This window comes from Syngnathoides biaculeatus, chromosome 17 (genome assembly GCF_019802595.1).
Source record: "Syngnathoides biaculeatus isolate LvHL_M chromosome 17, ASM1980259v1, whole genome shotgun sequence".
Lineage (NCBI taxonomy): Eukaryota > Metazoa > Chordata > Actinopteri > Syngnathiformes > Syngnathidae > Syngnathoides > Syngnathoides biaculeatus.
The window spans coordinates 23,473,058-23,494,905 of NC_084656.1; the positions used below are offsets into that span (position 1 = coordinate 23,473,058).

At 54.0% G+C, this 21,848-nt stretch overlaps 3 protein-coding genes across 11 annotated transcripts; all 3 read left to right on the forward strand.

Moving 5' to 3' along the window:
• The first annotated feature begins 20 nt into the window (after nucleotides 1-20).
• On the forward strand, nucleotides 21-2,753 carry zcchc9 (zinc finger, CCHC domain containing 9). The gene is made up of 6 exons (XM_061801515.1): nucleotides 21-133; nucleotides 511-933; nucleotides 1,535-1,685; nucleotides 1,759-1,851; nucleotides 2,207-2,275; nucleotides 2,551-2,753. Exons 2-6 carry the CDS (start codon nucleotides 574-576, stop codon nucleotides 2,661-2,663), a joined length of 786 nt encoding a protein of 261 aa, XP_061657499.1. The 5' UTR covers nucleotides 21-133; nucleotides 511-573; the 3' UTR covers nucleotides 2,664-2,753.
• Nucleotides 2,754-5,545: 2,792 nt separating this feature from the next.
• Nucleotides 5,546-11,242, forward strand: xrcc4 (X-ray repair complementing defective repair in Chinese hamster cells 4). Of its 7 annotated transcripts, none has more exons than XM_061801510.1 (7): nucleotides 5,546-5,686; nucleotides 7,370-7,513; nucleotides 8,536-8,729; nucleotides 9,360-9,526; nucleotides 9,834-10,072; nucleotides 10,343-10,523; nucleotides 10,794-11,242. In XM_061801510.1, the coding sequence occupies exons 2-7, from the start codon at nucleotides 7,372-7,374 to the stop codon at nucleotides 10,882-10,884; spliced, it is 1,014 nt and encodes a 337-aa protein (XP_061657494.1). In that variant the 5' UTR covers nucleotides 5,546-5,686; nucleotides 7,370-7,371; the 3' UTR covers nucleotides 10,885-11,242. The 7 variants fall into 7 exon arrangements, with proteins under 7 accessions (XP_061657494.1, XP_061657495.1, XP_061657493.1 ...); XM_061801511.1 differs by having other exon boundaries at nucleotides 5,565-5,694; XM_061801509.1 differs by lacking the exon at nucleotides 5,546-5,686 and adding an exon at nucleotides 5,724-5,983.
• Nucleotides 11,243-11,381: 139 nt separating this feature from the next.
• Nucleotides 11,382-21,833, forward strand: LOC133490880 (versican core protein-like). 3 transcript variants are annotated; one of them, XM_061801489.1, is made up of 16 exons: nucleotides 11,382-11,588; nucleotides 12,299-12,376; nucleotides 13,021-13,362; nucleotides 14,079-14,253; nucleotides 14,352-14,479; nucleotides 14,688-14,984; nucleotides 15,660-15,905; nucleotides 16,166-16,317; nucleotides 16,599-16,667; nucleotides 16,763-17,174; nucleotides 17,957-18,070; nucleotides 20,041-20,199; nucleotides 20,259-20,341; nucleotides 20,675-20,819; nucleotides 20,882-21,042; nucleotides 21,595-21,730. In XM_061801489.1, exons 2-15 carry the CDS (start codon nucleotides 12,310-12,312, stop codon nucleotides 21,037-21,039), a joined length of 2,547 nt encoding a protein of 848 aa, XP_061657473.1. In that variant the 5' UTR covers nucleotides 11,382-11,588; nucleotides 12,299-12,309; the 3' UTR covers nucleotides 21,040-21,042; nucleotides 21,595-21,730. The 3 variants fall into 3 exon arrangements, with proteins under 3 accessions (XP_061657473.1, XP_061657472.1, XP_061657474.1); XM_061801488.1 differs by having other exon boundaries at nucleotides 20,041-20,341; nucleotides 21,595-21,833; XM_061801490.1 differs by lacking the exon at nucleotides 14,688-14,984 and having other exon boundaries at nucleotides 20,041-20,341; nucleotides 21,595-21,833.
• The last annotated feature ends 15 nt before the right edge of the window (nucleotides 21,834-21,848 follow it).

Below are 21,848 nucleotides of genomic sequence, written 5' to 3' on the forward strand. Positions count from 1 at the left end.
GCCCTTCGAGGCCGAGGGTGGCGGTAGAGAGCCATTTTCTCTTTTTTTTTTTTTTTTTTTTGCAAACGAGGAAGGAAATTACTCGACCAACTTCCGGGTAAACACCGACACATGTCGCTTTAACTTTTATAAGGTAATCTTGTGTTTTTACCTTTCATTTAGGGGTTCAACCTTTCGAAATTAGTGTTTAACCGTAAATACTTAGACGTTGGTAATTGCGGGGATCTGTTCCGTTTATGAGTATGCGACAGAATGATAACTAACACGCTAATGTGCTAATATCTGCCTAGTAGTAGTTGTTGAAGTTTACTTTTTTACTCATGTCTTTAGTTAAGGTCCTTGAGAACCAAGAAAAATCCAAGCAAATACGAACAGATCTGATAAATACATGTACAACAAATTGTCGTAGCTGTAAAAGTTGCTCGTTAGACCAAACTCCGACAAGTGTAAAGAATATCGAAGGTCTACATTTACGAAACCATTGATAACATTGAACGTTTATTCAACAAGGCTTGCGTATAGGTGCCCGAACATTGACTGATGAGTCCACATTTGACCCTGTGACTCGCAGCCATGACGAGGTGGGCTCGGGCCAACAACGTCCACAAGCACAAGGCGGCCGAGGCCACGCCGTGGAGTCAGCTGAGGGCGAGGGGAGGCCCCAAAGGAGGCGGAGGCGGAGAACCTCAGAAGAACCGCGCTCGAGGAACGCAGCCGAGCGGCTCCGCGGCGAAGAAGCCCAACAACAAGAAGAAGAAGAAAGACTACACGGACCAAGATGTCAACGGCTTCCTGGAGTTTCTGCAGCGGAGCGGACAAGCGCCGGCGGACGGCCGGGAGGAGCTCAGGCAGGAGGTGCACGTGGCCTTGAGGAAGGACCAGCGAAGAGAAAACAGGAGGCTCAAGAGGCAGACGGACAAGAAGAGCAAAATGGTGAGATGGTGACGAGGATGCGAGTTGAGTGTTTCACTCCGGTCGTCCGCCATCTTTTCTCTGAAAGTTTGCCCAATACGAAATCATGTTAGCTCGATGCTAACACACAATGCAGAACGCCATAGATGGGCTGTCGGAACTAACATCGATGTTGCCGTGCTATAACCCGCCTCGCGAGGCGTGTTTGAACGCTAACGGTGAAGCAACACATGTTGACACGTTTCTTCGCAACGCTCGCCATCGACTGCCGTCGTTAAACTCGCCTGACCCGTTTGAGGTCTCTTGCTCAGTCCACAGGTGGTTTCTTTCTTTCTTTTTCAGGGCGTTCCAAATTGTTTAATTGGCTACGGCCGATGTTTGTGGAATGTAACTACTGGATTTCAAAACGGTTTGCCCGACTGAGCGATTTAGTCCGATTTAATTTGACTTCAGCCAGCGAGACACAAATCGATTTTTTTTTTTTGTTGCACAATGGAGGTCAACGTCTGGCTTCAGTTTTTGGGGGTCATTTTTCTTTTGGTGCGTGCACGTAAAGACATCGTTGGCCGTCCGGTACCACGCGGGCCTAATTTGCGTTGTCGCCGCGCTCGCTCGCCGGCAGCTGTGCTTCAACTGCAGGAAGCCCGGCCACGGCCTGGCCGACTGCCCCGAGGCCGAGCGGGACCACGAGATGGGCCGCGGCATCTGCTACCGGTGCGGCTCCGCCGAGCACGAGATCCAGCGCTGCCGGGCCAAAGTGGACCCCGCCGTCGGTCAGGACCCGCCCGCCCCGCCCTCGTTACTCTTCGGTTGGCTAAGAACATTTCTTGAACGTTTGTTCTCCAGGCGACTTCCCGTACGCCAAATGCTTCATCTGCGGCCAGACGGGACATTTGTCGCGCTCCTGCCCCGACAACCCCAAAGGGCTCTACGCTCAAGGTACTTTGTCTGAACCCGGTCCTCAGAACCGCCGGGCCACCGATGTAAATATGCATTTAGTTGTCTCTTATTTTTGGGGATCACTTTTCCATTAAAGGCCAACAGGAAGTGCCAAACATCAGCCACCGAGCAACATTTAAAAAAAAAAAAAAATCTGTTTTCAATAACTTTAGTTGTGTTTTAAAACATGTTAGAGGACTACAACCACCCAAAACGATCCCGATTATTATCTGCTCTGGCTTGACGACCAATTCGCGGGACGTGGTAAACGGGGGCTCGGGGTCCGAGACGAGCCGCGCCCCCTCTTCCGGCGCGGACACGGACTCCGTTTTGACTCTCTCGTCTGGGTTCCCAGGAGGAAGCTGTCACGTTTGCGGATCGGTGGAACATTTCCAGAAGGACTGTCCCGAACATCAAGTCTCAAGTGAGTCAAAAACTGCACTCCGAGTAAGTGACAACTCTCTGCTGCCACCTAGCGGAAGAGGAATAAGAGAGAAAAGGGAAATGTGAAATGAAAAAGCCGACCGAGCTGAGGAAAAATCTGAAAAGGGAGGAAGAATGAAATGAAAAAAAGAGAGAAAATATGGAAAAGAAGAAAGAACAACTTTGACACTTGTTGTTGTTTTGACCTCGACAGTTCCAAGTGGAGTAGAAGAATATTTTCCAAAGCTGCGTGTTTGTTTTTGTCCCCGGTTGCAGGTCAGTGCGTGACCTTGGACTGGCTGTCCAACAACATCAGCGCCGACCACCAAGACGTCCACGTTCCCGTCACCAAAAACCGGCCCCGGCGCCAAAAGGTGGTCGTCTTCTGATGGCGCCGGATCGCGTTTCTTGTCGCGACCGCTTGTTGTCTTCCGGGATGCCAAATCAACCCAAAATATATATATTTTTTTTTCTTTCTATTTTTCTCCCTTTTTCTTGCCTTTGGCTGTTGTAATGTGACAACATGACCACACGGCGGCGCCATTGCGCGTCCTGAAGCGAAAGTTCTGAGGCTTCCAATTCGAGTTCATGTGGTCACGTGACCAAGATTTCGGCGTTCGCGTGTTCTCCCCGTGGCAAAAATGTGCCTGCTGCGTTTATTGAGGAATGCAAATTGCCCGTAGGTGTGAAAGGTGGTTTGTTTCTATGTGCCCTGCGATTGGCCGGCGACGGGCGCACCCCGCGGCCCTCGTGAGGATAAGCGGCTCAGAAAATGGACGGATTGACGGTTAGCGTGAGGATCAGAACCGGTTCAGGTTTAGGGGCCCCAAATCCACATCGAGCGGCCCCAATCAATGAAGACCGACGGGGCCGCTTTTGTTTTTCCACATGTTTCCGTGCGTGCGCGTTTTACGATCGTTGATGGTGATGACGACGACGGTGCTCACTCAGGTCTACCCTGGCGAAAATAATTTAGTGCAGACGTTTACGTCTCCTGAACAATAAGACCTTTGTGCAGCGAACACGCACACACGACGACGACGGGGGGGGGGGGTGGGGGCAACCTTCAGACCACATTAATTGAGAGAGGACCCCCCCCCCCTTCCCCCCCCGGGCTCCCGCTGCCAAGTGAACAACGTGGCGCACGTGGCAGCTAAGAGAGGAGCACAGAGGCTCCGTTGACCGATGCCACCTGGTTGCACTTCAACGAGTCCCTCAAGAAAAGATGACGACGACGATCGATGCAGTTTTGGGCCAACGTCTTTACGAAAACATTTCATCGTGACGTCAGCTTCGTCTTCCTTTTGGCCTTCTGCGTGTGTTGTCTTGATGCCGCTTATCCTCACAATGCATTCGTTCCAAAGTGCGGCGCCAGCGGATGTTGTTCAATTTGATGACAAAAAGAATGTCGTGACAAATAAAAGCCTTCTGTGGGTCTCAGTACTGTGGGTGTGTCTTTGGAAGCCCCGCCCCTTCTCACCTAAAAGAAAAAGGCGGCAAGTCGGCGGAGTTGTCGCGACGACTATTTATCATATCGCCGAACTCGGTTTATTTTTCTGGCAGGTTCCACAGAAGCCCAAAACCAGTTTCAGGTCACTTGTGTCGGCGGCCGAAGCGGTTCAGGTCAGCGCTCGGCGCTCTGCCAGGCGAACCGTCCTCTGGCTGCCGATGATATTTCATAAATCACGACAATACCGTTGGGCCGTGCCTTATTTTCGTTTTTATGTCATAGTTTGATGGGGCTCGCTGCAACCTTTCGGTAGCGACGTAAGTGGCGGCGCCCTGGTTAAACTGCGGAGTCACTTGATGACAATACGATGTGATATTTAATATGCTTGTATTTGTTGCATCACTCACGACCGGAAGAGCTCCCGTCTGCTTTTTACCAGTTTGCCGTATTGTAATATTTCAATCAATGACAGTTTCACTAATTACTATTATTTGGGCTTTATTAAATTAGAAATTGAACATTATTTTGGGGAGCGTATAAGAAGGACGCGCTGTCGTCAATTCAAGCTCGATGCCTTTTGTTTTTTCATTCATCTCGAAGATGGAAGGACCCCCCCCGACTGCGACGACATTTAAAGACAAACGGATCGTTTCTTGTTCCAAGAGGATCCTCTGAGAAACTTCCATTTTGTGGTCCAGTTCTTGGTCGGGATGCGAAGAAAAGATGAGGAAGGGAGCTGCAGCTCGACGCCGGCCCGGAATATTGGGACCGGCCGACTTAGTAGCCCCGAGGTCAGAATCGGGAACTTCCCGAGACGAAAGACAAACAATCCTTAATCCTCGCTCATCCTGAGACCCAACCCCCCCCCCCCCCCGACCGACTCCGAGCCCCCAGGAGCCCCTCGCCGCGCTTCACATGTGGGAGAACCGGAGAGAGGCTCCGCCGGACCCCACAAGGCCGAGCCGCGGGCCGTCCAAGTCCCGGTGACGTTTCCCAGCTGGGCTTCTGGCTTTCCGTCATCTTCTGATTCGATATTCTTGGGGAGATTAATCGTGCGACCGGAAACGTTGGCGAGTCGTCGGCCTGCGCCCGGAAAATGCATCTTTGCTTTGGAGTGCCTCGTTGTCCACCGCGAACGCACGCACATCAAAGAGACGAGGTGAACCCGGTCCCATATTTTGCCAAGCCTACCTATTCACGAATATGAATAGTTATAATAATACAGTATCTCAATATGAATTCAAACGGTCAATCCTGAGTTTTATTGCCAAGAGGCCTGAAATCAGATCGGTAAAATTTCTCCTCCAGTTTGGCGACATCACTCGCGAAGATGTCCGCCGTCGACGCTGAAGCAACCGATCAGAAGAAAGTTGGCGTTAGGTCTTTGCCAAATATGGACAAATACACGGGATGAAAAAATGCTCTCGAAATAGTTGGCCTGCTTTCCACTCGTATGACGGGTGAGTACGTTTAAAGGGGACCGAAAAAGTCGATCCGGGCTTTTCACGCCGCTGCCAATTTGAGTCTGAAACGGATTCTTTGGTTTTCTGTGCTTTGCTACCTAGAAAAGGGATTCCAAGTTGGAGTTTGTTTGTTTTTTGTCGTTCTGTTGACACATCTTGACTTTTGTTCCTTCTGTTTGTTTGGCGGTCTCGGTTTTCCAGTCCACGTGGGTCTGTTTGCTCGGCGATTCCTGGACAAGATCCCGGAGCGGCCGCGCGCTCCAATCCCCCAAATTGTTGTACACACGTCCCGGAAATGTGCCCTGACTTCGCGGAGGAAAAGGCGAGCAACTGTTCCCGGAAGGCGCTCGCGTTTGCGATCTGGTTCTGCTCGTCCTCATCTTTTGGTTTCCCTTGACGACGACGACGAGGACCACATCTGGCCAGCAGCTTGAGCGCCTTCGCCCCCTCCGAGCTGCAAAACAATCGCCGACGTAGCACCACTTTCTGCGATATTTGAGTACGCAAGTATGCAACTTATCGGAAACATATTTCAGCTGTCGCAAACTTCAAAGAGTGTCAAAATAGGTGGCAGTACAGTCACATTTGAGCATTAATAAATGAAGCGTTTTTATTACTACTATCATTATACTCCTCTAACTTGACACTGTTACAAATAAAATGCTGTCATTCTGATGAAGTACTGCGTTTTGTCGCCGGGTGATGACGTAAGTGCGGGCGCAGCGTCGAGAGCAGACCAAAAAAAAAAAAGTCCCAAATTCTCGACTTTATTTCTTCACCAACACGACACTGGCGGGTAAGTTTTGTTTGTGAAGGTTCTGTTCGCTCGTCGCGTTCGGCTGCTCCCGTGTTTTACGCCAAAGTGTCTCCGGTACACGGGAATCGTTTCACGATACGTACATTTATGACGCATTCATTTTTGCGGTCAGGTACGAGTCCGGTCCATTTGTTTTTTTTTTTTTACATGGTCCCCAAACAACGCCGTGAAAATGGACACAAAGAACGGAAAGAACAGGCAGGAGCAAGCAGCTTTTGTTTTGGAAAACAATGAGCAACATTTTGGCCTATTTTCTAACACGTGACGGGAAGTCGTTTGGTTTCCGGGAGTTAATTTGACGTGACGATATTCTCGATTCAGCGGACACGGTGACAGTTTTGACATAGGGCGGTGCAAATGTCGCTTTCAACAAAATCACATTCATTGATCACTTGGGATAAAAATCAACAAACTTATTGATTTGAGTGGAGCGAAAAGCTGAGAGTTGATTTCCGTTCATTGCGAATTTTGTCAACGATTACCAACACAACACAGCGTAGCAAATAATATACCGTCGACGTGATGTGTTCAGAGGAAATTTGTCATTGTTGGGAAAGAAAGTAAAAGGGCGAAGCAGCCCAACCAAACGTGGCAATGGGAAGATACCAAATGGTCATTTCACGTCAGCGTGGCCGAGTTGGAACTCGTTCAAGTTCCGGGAAGAGGAAGAGCGACCGGGAGGCCTCATCCGGAAGGTGTTTGAAAGCGTCGCGCTGAGACGGAACGCCGCGATGAGTTTTGCTCTCCCAAAGTTCGGGATGGGGCCTTCCTGCATTTCCTCGATGAGGTTTTTCACGTCACAAATGGAATATTTTCCCGTCAGATGACGCGACGCCGCGCGTCAAGACACCCTCCGTCCGCCTCGAAGGCGACGCTCGACGGCGAACGGGAACGTTGCGGGCTCGGGCGCCCAAAAGCCTTTGACGCCCGGCTCGCCGTCACGGTTGACGAGCGGCAGCGACGTGCCGTCGACGTTGACCCGAATGTAAAAACCGCATCATTGTGCTGGAACTCGCAAAAACGGAATCTGAAATTTGGCGGGCCAAACGGATCCTTTGGTCGCTGACCGCGAGACCGGGGACGAGTCCGGCGGATGGCGTCAGGTGCGTCGCGCCGGGATGCCGGCGAGCGTTTCGGGTGACGGACGGCAGCGGTGTCATCGCAGCTGCGCCGGCGATGAAAGCGAACCGTTGAAGGGTCAATTTGGCAGGAAGTGACATCGCCACAGCTAAAAATAGTCTCCCGAAGTCGGGCGACGGGAAAAGTTGAAGTTCGCGTCACCCAACCGTAATTGGAGGAAATGACGGTCGGCCGCTTCAAAGTTCACGTTTTGTCCGCAACGTGTCATCCGCTCTCGGCCCGCAGCGATGGACGCGAGCGTGAGGGAAATCCTGGTCTCGTCCCGGCCGGGCTCCTCCTACTTCCTGCGAGCGGAAGCCAGCGGGCGGGGCTTCGCCTCCGGCTTTCGGGTGCTGCTCAGCGACGGACGGCGAGCCTGGAGAGGAGAAGGTAAAAGAAAAAGAAAAAGAAATCAAATCAATACAAATCCTAATACGCTGCTGGCCGTTTATACTTGTCATGTGCAGTCCCGAGAGTTGAATTCCTGAAGGAGGTTTTGCGACAGGTGGGCAAGGAAAGCGCGTCTGTGGATAGGGGGCGCTGAAGCCGCTGTCATGACTCACAGGCGCCAGTAGATGGAAGCGTTGCGTATCTTCGGATTTGAGCCCGGCACCGCTTTTGAGTGGACGATAACGACGACGACGCCGGTGAGAGTTGCTCCAAGTCGATTCCGAGGGCAAGTTGAGGCACCTCACGCTCCGACCAACTCCCGTCGTCGTTTTGGGGAGGAGAAAGACGACGGAGCGAATGGCGAACGCCACGTTTGGAAAAGAAAATCTCAAGAGAGAGTCGAAGCCAACTCTTTGATTTCCGGCGGCCTTTTAAGAGCGTTTTGACGCATCTTTCAAGACATCTGTGACAAAATCAATTCAAGATGTATCCAATTATTTGGCAGAAAGTGTAACTTTTTCACGTTTTCCACTCGCGCCATCAACGGCATTATCATCTTTTTATGTTTTTCCAGATGACGACACACACTTTCTACCACTTATACGTGTTTTCGGTACGACAAGGCGCTACTTTTATCTGGTGACATGGACCCTGCGGCCTATTTAGAATATTTTTTTTTTTTTTCCTCCTCCCCCCTTATAAGTTTAAAAGTACACAACAAAACCAGTTCAAAAGTAGTGCCTAATACGTGAGCGTTCCCCATAATGCACTTGGGATTAAGCTAGCGCAGATGCCTCCAATGTAGAGAAGAAGAAGACTACCTTGAGCCTGCGTAGAAGAAGAATCATCCAAGAAAAGTGTGCTGCCATCTACTGGCGTCTCTTTGTCACTACAGTGTGACGCAGTAGCCTGAAGTTGTGGGGACAAGAAGTAGAGAAAACGGACGGGCCAGAACCTTTTGAAAATTGTACTCGACCAAACCGGGAATCCTTTCTGACTGTTCTTCTCCACGTCGGTCGCAGCGAGCGAGGCGTCCGTGCGCCGAGAGGCGGACGAACTGGAGATGTCCGAGGAGAAGTACGTGCGCGACCTCCGGGAGGCGCTGACGGGGGGCGGAAGCGCCGACTCTTACCGCTTCGACCTTTCGCCGCCGCCGCCGCCCGATGACGGCGCGGCGATCACGCTGACCTACGCCAAAGTGCGGAAGGACATCTCGGTGAGTCCCGCCGCGCTTTGCGTGGTCGCCCGTGAAAGTCGAAATTTGCAAAGCGACGATCGACGTTTCGGGACGATTTTGCCACATTTGACGGAGCTCGACGGGCACTCGATCATCGGTTGTGCGTTTTCTTCATGTTGGGTTTGCTTCTGAAGAAAAAGGATGGAAGTCCCTCCAAAAAATGTCATCAATTCTTATTCGTTTGTTTCAAATGTGCATTATTTGCAGGCCTAATTTAGAGCCCCCAGCAAAGTTGAGCAAAATATCGGAAAGAAGCACAACGAGGCGACGTCCACACTGCCGGGCACGAACGCAATTTTCTTGTTTCGGACGAAAACTGGTCTCGTGACGCATTTGTGGCCGTTTCAAAGATTTTCTCTCCACTTTTATCTGAAAATAGTTGAAGGAAATGAAAGAGAAGAAAAACAAAACAACGTGGCTTTGTTTAGCTTAGGAAGCAAGGAAGTCGTAACGTGCCCCACGCGGGGTCTCGGGGGGGGGTCTCTCCTGCCCCCCCCACCCCCAAAAAAAAATCAGGCCGCTCGCAATTCTTTTTCATTTTTTTTTTTTTTTTGACCAGCCGTCCGAGTTGAGAATGACGCCAAATGTCTTTCCCGTGTCGCCGTCCAGTTCAGGCTGGGCTCGGTGGCGCTGAGTCCGGTCCCGGAGCCGTCGGAGGCCGCCAGGGGTTTGCTGACCCTCAGTCTGGCGAGAGGAACGTCCTTGGAGCACCGGAACCGGGAGCTCCGCGAGCAGAACCGACGCCTGGGGCAAGAACATCGGCGCGTCGCCGCAGAGTAAACGCACGTTGTCATTACCTTCCATCGCCACAAGGGGTGCCGTTTGCGAGTCGTCACGCGCACAAAAAAAAAAAAAACGTGCAGGCCATCCGGTGCAAAGACCACAAAAACTGCCACAAGAACCCACACAAAGAAACGTCATCTTTCCTTCCTTCCTTCCTTCCTTCTTCCCTCCCTTCTTTCCTTCCTTCCTTCCTCCCTACCTCCATTCCTTCCTCCATTCCTTCTTTCCTACCTCCATTCCTTCCTTTCCCTCCCTCCCTCCATTCCTTCCTTCCTTCCTTTTGTTTTTTTCCCCCTCCAGGTTGAGGCGCTACGTGGAGGGCAAAGAAGAGCTGGAGGCGGAGCTTTACTCTCGCTTTGTCCTGGTGCTGAACGAGAAGAAAGCCAAAATCCGCCGGCTCCAGGAAAGCCTCAACGGGCTCCAGGCCGGTCACGAGGGACCCGCCAAGGAGACGAGACAAGACGGGGACCGAGCGGCGAAGGCGGGGGAAGACCTCGAGTACGGCGGCACCACCGACGACGACGACGCAGCTTGTGACGGTATTGGACCGGCGCTGTGCGCTTGACGCTTTCTTTCTCACCTTGCTGAAATTTGTTGATTTTTTTTTTTTTTTTTTTTTTTTGTGACCGTGACAACGCGAGGCGGAACCGGGCGGTACCTTGAGCAAAGCGGATTATCATCACCAAGCGGGGAAAAAAGATGGAAAAATGGGCTGCTGGGAAAGTTTTGTTTCTGTAACATTTGAATGTTTCCGTCTTGCAGCAAACAAATATCGTACAACGAGCAATTCAGATCATTTTTCATTGTAGAAATTGGGGAGGGGGCAAACCCCAAACAATTTCGACACGCCGCCGCCGCCGTCTGCCCTCCCTTCGGAGAAACGCGGACCCGTTCTCCCGGCCCGTTGGACGACGGCCCCGGTGGTGACATCACGGACGTGGCGCCCACTCGCGAGCGACGCCTGCGCCACCCGGAGGCCTCGCACGCAAGGTACGGGTACAGAGGCGTTCCATTTTTGGCCACGCCCCCAGGCGGGGTTGGCATGTCCTGGTTCCCGCTAACTGGTCTCTTCTGCTCGGCTGAAAAGGACATCCTGGGTATTTCCACAGCAAATACGAAGAAATGAAAGAAATGAAAACATGTTGCATGCGTTTCCGGTTTTGCTGCTCTGGAACCACATGATCCACTTCCTGTCTCACAGGAAGCGGCTCTTGTAAACCGGCCCCGTTAACCCACTGACCCGCTGTGTGCGCACAACAGGAGCGACTTCCCGGCGGCAACCGATCAGCAGCGACCGCCGCGCCGTCGCCGTGATGCGGCGGAGGCGGAGGACCTGTTTGAGGACTTCTGATTCCCGCAAGAAGGCCCGGAAAGATTCTGCGGACGTCGATCCGGAGCGTCGTTCTGCCGGTTGGAGCTGCCGACCCCCGGAAAGAACTCTGGAGCAAGATTGTCGTCCCGTTTGGCAAAATGGCGGCGACATTTTTTTGGCGTAAAAATGTTCCCATTCGGCCTCCCAATGACAAGAAAAACCAGCAACGCTCTTGCTGGACGTGCTTTTCTTTTTCTTTTTCTTTGTGTGGGGTCGTCGTCGTCGTCGTCCCCAAAGGATGGAAATTGGACTCTCGGATGTTTGTGGAACTGATGAATCTTGTAAAAATGTAACAAAAAACAAAAAACCCCAAAATAAATCACTTGGGGAAATGCGACGCCCTTGTCAAGAATGTCGTCGTCGTAGTCTTGAATCGGGAATGTGGGCGGCGGGTCGGCCCCCGTCCGCATCTGGACTTGTTATAGTAAATAATGGCGGCTGGTTTAGGCGGTACCTCACGTGGGTCAACCCGATCCCAGAACCTTCCTGAGTACTGATGACGTCACAACACGTTTTGGCCTGGTGACGTTTCCATGGTAGTGAAATTCTTCAGCCCCCCCCCCCCCACCACCCATCTGCTGGGCGGTGCCGGCGTCATCGTCTCCCAAGTTCATCAGGAGTCGCTGCAACTGTGAGAAGAGGAAAAGTCGCTCCAGACCACGTCGTGGACCGGACCGCTGAAGGTGAGTCCGTGTCTGATTTTTTTTTTTTCGCCCGACGTCCTCAGCTGTCCTTTTGGGTCTCCTCCTCAACTTCAGCGCTTCAATCTCATTTTTGAGTTGAACCCAAGCGTATTTTTTTCTTCTTCCTTTTTTTGCCGTGTTGGGTTTGGCCCGATGAATTTTTCCCGCCCTCCCCAAAGACGCATTCGGCGCCTCGGCAGAATTCGCGTTGAACGTCTGCCGGCCCGACGCCAGATGGCCGAAAGACGACGCGAGCTCGAGCGAAGCTTAAATTTCTCGGGAGCGGGAACCCCCCCCCCCCCCCACTTGTCGTCGGGTTAAAGCAGTAAAAGTAGCGCTTTGCCGCCATCTGAAGGCATCCCGGTGTCACGGAACCGTGTCGAAGTGAGCGGAATAGTTTTAGGTCGCAGTGCTTTTGCAGCATCTTGTGACATCCTCGTGCCAAGGAAGTACTACGTCGAACTGAGTTGGGGAGTTTCATCGAGACAGAAGAAACGCTTTGACGCCACCGTGCCCGCCCAAAAGGCTCGGAATTAGACAAAGTAAATGAAGCTCCTCCCTTCAGTCCAACATAGTTCTTTGGTCAGAAGATGGCGCCAAAGCTCGACTTCAATGAGACGAGCCGTAAAACGAAGGCCGAGTTCTTGTGGTCAAGTCCCGGCGGCGTCCAATGCGAAGTCCCACGCGGTGTGTGGCTGGTGTCTTTTCAGGCCTGGCGGAGATGATTCTGCGCGCTTGCGTCCTGCTGCTGCCTCTGCTGTGCCGGTCTTCTGCTCGGCCGCAAACAGGTGAGACGGCGACCGAGTCCGCGATGGCTAATTCAGTTCCGAGGAAACGCAAAATACCAGGTCGACTTCAAATGTTCCGATCACATATTCATATTTTTCACAGAACAAAAAGTCCCAACGCTAGGAAACGAGTAATTTTGCGGTGAGGTTTGGCGCCATCATGCGGCGTCTCGGGGCTGAAGAACCACGTGAAGAGAAGCTTCGTTTAGTCAGGCCGTAGCCTTGTCTAGTGGAAAACCGCGCCGTGCCGCCATCTTGTGGCGAACACTTGACGATTCCAAAGCTTTTAAGGTGGGCACCAAATAGCAAGAATAAATTCGATTTGGTCCCCAAGATCCTTTTTTTTTTTTTTTTTTTGAAGGCAAGTCACTCGTGTTTGGTTGAGATGAAAACTTTTGAGAAACGACAGAATTTCGTACCCGTCCGGTTGGCACCAAAGACCTATCAGACAAAGGTGGTTGTGATTCTGATTCCGGTGATATTGGACCAAGCAAATCCGGCCAAATCCAAGACTGTTGACGAAAGGCTGTCAGAATCGCGACGTCGGACAGCGTCACTGACTCGACGGCGGACCCCAGTCTGAGAACCTGAACGGACCCGAAGGGGTTTCTCGACCCACTCGCTGCTACGTGTTCTTGTTCCAGGCTCGGACCACGACTGGCACGTGGAAGCCTCGCTGGCGGGCACGGCCCTGCTCCCGTGCAAATTCTCCACGGCGCCGACGGCGGAGGGCGAGAGGCTCAGGGTCAAGTGGACCCGCGTGGCGGAGGGCGGGACAGAGAACGCGGTCCTGGTGGCGCAGGGAGGCGCCGTCAAGGTGGGCCGGGACTTCGAGGGCCGCGTCTGGTTGCCCGTCGACGCGGCCGAGCGGGGCGACGCCGCTTTGACCGTCGTCGGGCTGCGGGCCGGCGACGCCGGCCGATACCGATGCCAGATCACGCGAGGGATGGAGGACGGGAGCGGAGGCGGAACCCTCGACGTCAGAGGCGAGTCCGGGAAAGAAAACTAGCAAAAACCAACCAAAAGTTCTCGAAACTGCAGCGGCTCAAAAGTTGTCCTCCTGGACCCAAAAACATCACTCGGCAAAAGTTCTGCCTGTACTTGCAGGGTCCGACTGACATCTGGCAGGTCCCGTGTGGATCATTATTAATATCTCGAGCGATTTCGTGGGAATGATTCAAAAATTGTCAAATCAGCAATTTGACGTTTGCGGTCTCGTTCAAATGAAAGTCGAAACGTCAAAAAGTCAACAAGAGGGCAAATTTTAACGTTGCAAAAAAAAAAAAAATGTATTCAATGATTGGCTAATTAAGCGTAATTGAAGCATAACTAAGAAAGTAAGTCAAGCCTCGCTAAATAACGATGAACAAAATCTAATATGTGAAGGAATGTAATCTGATCAATTTGCATCAACGCTTTTATTTGTAATTGAATTCGTGAACAAAAGAGCATGAAATGAACTCAACTGACATTTTTGATCAGTTCAATGTAAAATATGAAGAAATAATGAGCTTATTTTATGATTCAGTGTTTTTACATAAAAGTAGTTTTATCGAATTTAATGAGGAGTAAATCTAATTCAATAACTTGTGATTTAAAAAAAATTCACAAGAGATCACAATTTGTATGAGGTGTCTCGTTTTGGGCCTCGAGCACAAAAATGCGCACACCCCTCACCCGCGTCCGTCCTCGCGTCCGTCAGGCGTGGTCTTCCACTACCGGGCGGACGGCCGCCGCTACTCTCTGGACTTCCCGGCGGCCGCGGAGGCGTGTCGCTCGGCGGGCGCCGCCATCGCCACGCCGGAGCAGCTGACGGCCGCCTTCCACGACGGCCTGGACCACTGCGACGCTGGCTGGCTCGCCGACCGGAGCGTCAGGTCGTTGTCGACGGCGAGCCGACGGATCGTACCGCCGAGAAGGGTTTTTTTTTGTTTTCGGTAGACGTCGTTATTTATTGATTTGTTTTCAATTGCAGGTATCCGATCAGGCAACCGCGTCCGGGTTGCGAAGGCGACCTGAAGAGTCGACCCGGCGTCCGAACGTACGGCGTCCGATCGCCCGCTGAGAAATACGACGTCTTTTGCTACGTCGACAAACTGGACGGTAACGAAACCACTCGGCCCAAAGTTGGGATGACGCTCGCGGCTTTCTGGGTCAATTGGACGGACAAAAAGTCAAAGTTCAAGTGAAAAGTTGGGATGCCATAAACGTCGGAGCTCTGCCCCCCCCCCCCCCCAAAGTTCTTGCGCCTTTGTGTGAACGTAACGTTCGCTCCCCGTGAGTGATGCGCCGCCGCTCTCTGCGTCGTCAGGCGACGTCTTCTACCCGGCGGACGGCGGCGGCGAGCTGACGCTGGAGGAGGCGGCGGCCGAGTGCGGGAAGCGCGGGGCGACGCTGGCCTCCCCCGGGCAACTGTTCGCCGCCTGGGGGGCGGGGCTGGACCGATGCGACTACGGCTGGCTGTCGGACGGCAGCGTCCGCTACCCCGTCAACGTCGCCCGACCGCAGTGCGGGGGCGGCCGGCTGGGGGTCCGCACGCTCTACAAGTACGACGACCGGACGGGGTACCCGGACCCGGGCGACGGGCACGGGGCCTACTGCTTCAAAGGTCGGCGTCTCGCTTGTCGTCTCCTTTTGGGCTCCACCGCATGAGGGGAAAACCCCGACGTCCGCGACGCAAAGTGCCTCTCGCGGGTCGCGCAGCCGAACCGAACCGCCGTTCCGTCACCGGCGAGCTACGAAGGTCGCCTGCGTAATTGCAAACAGTCGCTCGCGTTCAAAACCGGCGGGCCGAGGAGGGAGGGAGGGAGGCCGGCCGGCTCCGCTCAACGCCAAACGCGTCACCTTTGCCCTTTACTTAAAGAGACACGATGACGTCGGGTGAGGGTTTGGCCCCCCTTCCCTCTTTGGGTGGGAGCCAATTTCTGTCCTTTTATGGGCCGCCGGCGTTGTGACGTTGGCGTTCCTCGGATAGCGAGCAAGGCCGCGCTTTTGTCTTTCTTGTGGCGCGGGCGGGCCAGCGCTAATCGGCCCTTTCTCGGCCCACTGGCAGCCATCTTTGTTATCGTTCATAATCGGCGTTAAGGTGAACGTGCGTTAACGTCAACGCTCCGTTTGACGTCGATTTATTTTTTTTGGTTCTGGCCAACGTCACGGATTTTTCAAATCTTTCTCTTTTGCAATTTGATGTTTTTCTGGAACATGAAACCAAAGTCAAACTGCAAAGTTGTTCAGCATATCTCAGCTAAACGTCTTTCTTTCTTTCTTTCTTTCTTTTCTGCAGCGGCCGAGCGCCCAGAAGTCACAAGTCCCGCCGAAGTCCGGGTCACGCCAGAACCCGACGGCGCGAGTGACCGGCCCGCTTCGCCGACATCTCGGCTCCACGTCACTCATCGGGAGCCGGCCTTGGTCGTCGAAGGGGAAGCCCCGCCCCCGAGCTTTAACCTCAACCAATTGGCGGAGGGCGCGTCCACGGCCAAGCCGCCGTTCCACGTCATCGTCGTCAACGTGCGGGACCAAAATCAATCGGGTAGGCCCGGACCGGACCGCCCGTTGATTATGTCGGCGAATCACACTTGACTTTCAAATTAGCGGGACGGGACCAAAAGGACCCTGCGGGACATTTTGAGCAGTTGACGTTTTTCGGTACATTTTTTTTCATCTTGCCAATAATTGGAACTGGCTGATTCATCCATTTTAATCCTTTTTTTTCGTTTGTTTGTTTGTTTTTATCATTGTCCTTCTTCTACCTTAACTGCCGGGTCGCCCGGTTTTCTTCCTTCCTTTCAGTCGATCGGATCCTGCAGCTCCTCAACTCGCCCGCCGGAGGCGCCGCGGGCTCGCCCCAAATCACCGACCTCTCGCGGTCCGTCGGCGAGCTCGTCCACGACGGCGCCGACGCGCCGTTGCCCGCCGTCGGCTTTTTCGACGGGAGACAAAAAGTAGGTATCGAAAATGTCCCGTTCTGTGAAAATGACGACGGCAGGTTTTGTTTTTTTTTTTTTTGTCTGGCTCAAAAAATGTATTTTGCTCACATTGACTTTTTTTTTCCCCAGTTGAAAATATTTTTAACAAAGGCTGGGTTTCGGGGGGGGGGGGGGGGGGGGTGGTAGTGAGGCTTTCCCGGGCCGGCCCACAAACGGAATCCCTCCGGCGAGTCCCCCAGCCCCTCCCCGCACGAAAAAATCTTGAATTTAAAAGTCACCTCGTTTCATCTCTTCAGGTGACGTCAGACGCGACGCCGGCCGAGGAGGCGCGAGGGGATCGGTTTGAGAGCGCCGCCCCCGTTCAGGTGGGTGGCCGAGGAAGAGGCGGGCGGGCGAGCGGCGCCCCCTCCGGATCCCGTGGCCCACGCCCGCCATCTAAAACCTCCTTTGGTATTTCCAGACTACAGCGTCGCCGACAGGGAGCGCCGCCGAAAAGGCGGAAGTCGGAGGTCCCGAGGTTCCCCCGTTCGACCCGGAAACTGCCGCTCGGGAGATCGGGTTCCACTCTCGGGACGCGGGGGGGTCTGCGTCTGGCGAAGACGACGCCGCCCCGATGGACCGGGTCACGGGAGAGCGGGACGGTCTCGTTCCTGAGGAGGTTTCACCTACAGCGACGGACCCCGGAGGCCGCGGGCGGGAAACGCTAGCCCCCCGCCCCCCAGACGTCATCGCGGAGCCCCCCGACCTTCACCCAGAGGCCCGACAAAAACTTTCCGCCGCCCCTCGGCCTGCCCCGCCGGGGGGCTCGCCGGCCGACGACGGGACGGCGGACGAGGAGAGCGCGGAGCGGCCGGACTCGGTCGACGTCGCAGGTACGTCGCCCCCCTCCTGATAAAAACCCCCTGGTGTCAAAACTGGGGGGGGGAAGACGTGCGGTGAAGATTCCAAATGTCTCCACTCCTTTTATTGCCTCCCTCCCAATAAAAGAATGTTTGCGTCCACTGTTGAGCCTTTTCTTTGACTGCCTCCCCCGGTCGGGAGGACGACGTCGCTTCCGCTTTTCGGCCTTCCATTTTTTTTTTTTTTTGTCTTTCCATTAAAAACGGGCCTTGAATGTCGAAAGAGTCCACATCGAGTCTTTCTGTGTCCCAGCCAAAAAAAAGTCCATAGAGATGAGGAGCAATATTTTAGTGCCTCCCTCCCAACCGAAGCATGTTTATGTCCATTATGTTAAGCCTCTTATGGATTACAATATACAATTTTATTGCCATTCAAAATCGACATCCACTTTTTTTCCCTCTGATAAACATAAATTTGTATTCGTGCCTGACTCCCAACCAAGCTAACGGTCAAGCTAACCCCCCAAGCGCGAAAGGTGGTGTGGGAAAAAAAAAAAAAAGCGCGAAAGGTGGTGTGGGAAAAAAAAAAAAAAAAGTTTGGCACGTTGCCATGACGTCACGTTGCCATGACGTCACGTGGTGCGTGTCGAAATGGAGAGGCTTCGACAAGGTGTGCGCATGTGCAGCGGGATACATTGGGGGGCGCTGTCGGAAAAAGGTCGTGCGTACCCCAAGGGCAGTACAAAAACTGCGAGGGTAATAAGAATAATGACGATGACGATGATGATGATGATGATGCATTTCTCATCTGGCAGACGTGGACGAGTGCGATTCCAACCCGTGTCAGAATGGCGCCACCTGCCTGGACGCCGCCGACGGCTTCTCCTGCCTGTGCCTGCCCAGCTACTCCGGGGAGCTGTGTGAACGAGGTCGGCGTTAGCCTTAGCCGTAGCCTTTGCCTCAGCCTCAGCCTCAGCCTTAGCCTCAGCCTTAGCGTCAGCCTTAGCCTCAGCCTCAGCCTTAGCCTCAGCCTTAGCGTCAGCCTTAGCCTCAGCCTCAGCCTTAGCCTCAGCCTTAGCCTTAGCCTCAGCCTCAGCCTCAGCCTTAGCCTTAGCCTCAGCCTTAGCGTCAGCCTTAGCATCAGCCTTAGCCTCAGCCTCAGCCTTAGCCTTAGCCTCAGCCTTAGCCTCAGCCTTAGCGTCAGCCTTAGCCTCAGCCTCAGCCTTAGCCTCAGCCTTAGCCTTAGCCTCAGCCTCAGCGTCAGCCTTAGCCTCAGCTTCAGCCTTAGCCTCAGCCTTAGCCTTAGCCTTAGCCTTAGCCTCACCCTCAGCCTCAGCCTTAGCCTCAGCCTCAGCCTTAGCCTCAGCCTTAGCCTTAGCCTCAGCCTTAGCCTTAGCCTTAGCCTTAGCCTCACCCTCAGCCTCAGCCTCAGCCTTAGCCTCAGCCTTAGCGTCAGCCTTAGCCTCAGCCTCAGCCTTAGCCTCAGCCTTAGCCTTAGCCTCAGCCTCAGCCTTAGCGTCAGCCTTAGCCTTAGCCTTAGCCTTAGCCTCAGCCTCAGCCTTAGCCTTAGCCTCAGCCTTAGCCTCAGCCTCAGCCTCAGCCTTAGCCTCAGCCTTAGCGTCAGCCTCAGCCTCAGCCTCAGCCTCAGCCTTAGCCTCAGCCTTAGCCTTAGCCTTAGCCTCACCCTCAGCCTCAGCCTCAGCCTTAGCCCAGCGGCAAGTGATGCCAACTTGCGCTCAGGGGACAAATTTCATGTTTCAGACACAGGACACACCGACCGACCGGCTCATTCGTTGATTCCTTTTACACAAAATCAACCAAAAAGTCTTTCATGTAACCATTTATCATGCAATAATTCAAATTTAGGCCGGCATGGTGAGGCAACTGGTGAGCGCGTCTGCCTCGCAATTCTGAGGACCGGGGTTCAAATCCCGGCCCCGCCTGTGTGGAGCTTGCGCGTTGTCCCCGTGCGTCTCGCAGTCGAGACGTCAACATACTTCCTTGACACCAATTCATCTTCTCCACTCCAACTGTAGTAATAGTTCCACAGAACCCCCCCCCACACACACAAAAAATCAAAACAAAAAAAAAACTGCAATTTTTGGGTCTCGGGGTCGTCGGCTGCTCAGCTGCGCCGGGGCGTCGTCCTCGGAAGACGGTCGCCGCCTCCATTTTTGTAGCGTGACTCAACAGCAGCGCCGTCCTCCCGGGATTGGCGTTTCCCGCTCCGTGAACTCCGCCCAAAGCCCCCCGACCGCACGCCGGAACGTCAACGTCTTCTTCTTCTTCTTCGTCGTCTTCACGACAGTAACGTCAACATTTCAGACGCCGAATGAATTTATAGGAGACAAGACGTTTGTGTGCGCGCGCGAGGCCACTCCTCCACTTTCCATCTCAAAGGGTTCACAACAACAATTGAGCGGAACCCTCCTGGTCCAAACGAGCGCTCGGTCTGCGCTCGGAGCGGAATCCGCGACTCCGGCCAGGACATTTTTGCGGTTTCGTACGTCAGATCCACGGGACTGAAGTGCCTCCCGTGCCCCGATTCAAGTGGACGTGAAGACAAGAGATGCGGTTCCGGGGGGGGGGCACAGAACCCCGCCGCACCCCCCTCCCGAGGTCCGTTGCTTTCGGGCATTTGCGATCCCCTTTTTCGCGGCAGAACGGACCCGGCTCGTCGTCCACAGATTCCGACTCGGAAAGACCCTGACGCGGTCCGGCGCAGACCCTGTGCGTTCTGTCCCGGTCCGGTCCGTCTGTTGACAAAAGCAAGGACCAACAGAGCCCGATTGAGCAACGCTTTCTATTGGCTCCGTTTTTGATTTGACGTACTCCACGCTGACTTTGCGCTCTCCACCCACCGTTCATTTCGGGGGGCCTCCCGCCGCCGTCCCCGCAGACACGACGTCGTGCGGCCCCGGCTGGCTCAAGTTCCAGTCCCAGTGCTACAGGACCTTCCGGCGGCGCCGCACTTGGGAGGCCGCCGAGCGCGAGTGCCGCGTCCGCGGCGCCCACCTGGCCAGCGTCCTGTCGCCGGAAGAGCAAACCTTCGTCAACCGTGAGTCGCGCGACCGTCGGGCCGCTCGGATCGCCGTCGAGCTCACGACTCATCCGCAGGTCTGGCCGGCGACTACCAGTGGATCGGCCTCAACGACAGGACGCTGGAGACGGACTTCCGCTGGACCGACGGCCGTCCCGTGGTGAGTCCGGAGCGCCTCGCGAGCGCCCCCCTGTGTCGGCCCCGTGAAAGATACTAACGTGAAATGTAATCAGCCGAGGAGTCGCCCTCCGTCGCCGGGGTCACCTTCCCACCACCGTTGGTGAAAATCCCCCCTATGGAAATTCCAAATCTGTATCTTTCGACAGTCTTTCGTTTGCATTATTTATCAGTACAAATGTTCTTATTCGGCGCCGCGTCAAAGGAGCACAGGGAGGATTTTCAACGGCAATCCAAACGGGCCTGAATTTTCCGCACATTTGCCGCGTGTCGACGGCCATTTGAATGGATATTAATCATCTTTTCGCGTGTGCAGCGATTTGAGCACTGGCGCCCCCACCAGCCCGACAGTTTCTTCGAGTCTGGCGAGGACTGCGTGGTCCTCGTCTGGCACGACGGCGGCCAGTGGAACGACGTCCCGTGCAACTACCGCCTGGCCTTCACCTGCAAGAAGGCCACAGGTATAAAAAAATAAGAATAAAATCTTTACGTTTCCGCGGCAACCGCCTCCCATCCCCTCCAGTGTCGTGCGGGCCTCCGCCCGCCGTGCGTAACGCCCGCGCGTTGGGCGCCCGGCGATCCCGCTACGAAACGGCGAGGCGGGCTTCGTCCAGAGACACGCCCCCGCCGTGCGCTGCCGCCCCGACGGCCAATGGGACGCCCCCGAGGTCACCTGCGTGAGGCGTGAGTACCGGCTTGTTTCCTTCCGGGACGCAAAATCCGATCGCGACTTCCGTTTCCGTTTGCGATTTTAGCGATGAGAACGAGCCCCGCCCTCTTCGGCTCTGCGCTCGTGTCGTGGTCCTTCTTCTTCCACTTGCTCTCTCGCTCGTCGACCAACTTTGTCTCCAGAACTCGTCGTCTCTGATCTCTCCATCACGGCTGACCTCAGCGCTGTCTTCCTCCGTCGTTGTTCTGGACTGTGGACCCCCAGTTTTTGACCCCCCCCCTCCCCCCCCCCATTCATGCACATATTCTGTCTTTCTTGGGCTAATCTTCACCCCCTCCAATTTTTTTTTTAAACATATTAACACAAGTTAAAAAGAAGAACGAGATCAAGTCTTTCAATTTCAGCCTTCATATCGCACGTATCATATTCATAACGTACTGCTTCTGAAATCAAATTTGCCACGCATGGCCAAAAAAAAACCCCAAAAAGCAAAAAGTCAAGGCACCACTGTAACAATGTCGCCGTAGCAACGGAAGTCACGCTATGTTGTAATTCCTCCCACTCAGCGGCGACCTATCGCACGCGGCGGACCGGCGACCATTCAGCGCGCCGGCATTCCATCCCAGAGGACGTCCTACCTGGCGCCGGCGAGCGGTCGCCCAGGCGCCCGTCCCCCGACGCGTGATTGGACGTTGAGCACAAATACTTTCCTTTCTCGGGGTCTCTCCCGGCGACCGGTCGCGTCACGTTGCCCGCTGTTGTCTTTTTCTTTTTTGTCCAATTGAATGTTTTTGGCTGTAAAGTAAACACGACTTTAACT

What these genes read in the sequence shown, in the direction of transcription:
- zcchc9 (XM_061801515.1), top strand. Translation starts at nt 574, where the DNA reads ATGACGAGGTGGGCTCGGGCCAACAACGTCCACAAGCACAAGGCGGCC. An exon ending in CAAAGTGGACCCCGCCGTCG is followed by an intron (nt 1,686 to 1,758) that starts GTCAGGACCCGC and finishes TTTGTTCTCCAG; the next exon opens with GCGACTTCCCGTACGCCAAA. An exon ending in CAAAGGGCTCTACGCTCAAG is followed by an intron (nt 1,852 to 2,206) that starts GTACTTTGTCTG and finishes CTGGGTTCCCAG; the next exon opens with GAGGAAGCTGTCACGTTTGC.
- xrcc4 (XM_061801508.1), top strand. Translation starts at nt 6,092, where the DNA reads ATGACGCATTCATTTTTGCGGTCAG. An exon ending in GCATTCATTTTTGCGGTCAG is followed by an intron (nt 6,117 to 7,369) that starts GTACGAGTCCGG and finishes CTCGGCCCGCAG; the next exon opens with CGATGGACGCGAGCGTGAGG. An exon ending in GCGAGCCTGGAGAGGAGAAG is followed by an intron (nt 7,514 to 8,535) that starts GTAAAAGAAAAA and finishes CGTCGGTCGCAG; the next exon opens with CGAGCGAGGCGTCCGTGCGC.
- LOC133490880 (XM_061801488.1), top strand. Translation starts at nt 12,310, where the DNA reads ATGATTCTGCGCGCTTGCGTCCTGCTGCTGCCTCTGCTGTGCCGGTCT. An exon ending in CGGGGCCTACTGCTTCAAAG is followed by an intron (nt 14,985 to 15,659) that starts GTCGGCGTCTCG and finishes TCTTTTCTGCAG; the next exon opens with CGGCCGAGCGCCCAGAAGTC. An exon ending in CGAGGTCACCTGCGTGAGGC is followed by an intron (nt 21,043 to 21,594) that starts GTGAGTACCGGC and finishes CCTCCCACTCAG; the next exon opens with CGGCGACCTATCGCACGCGG.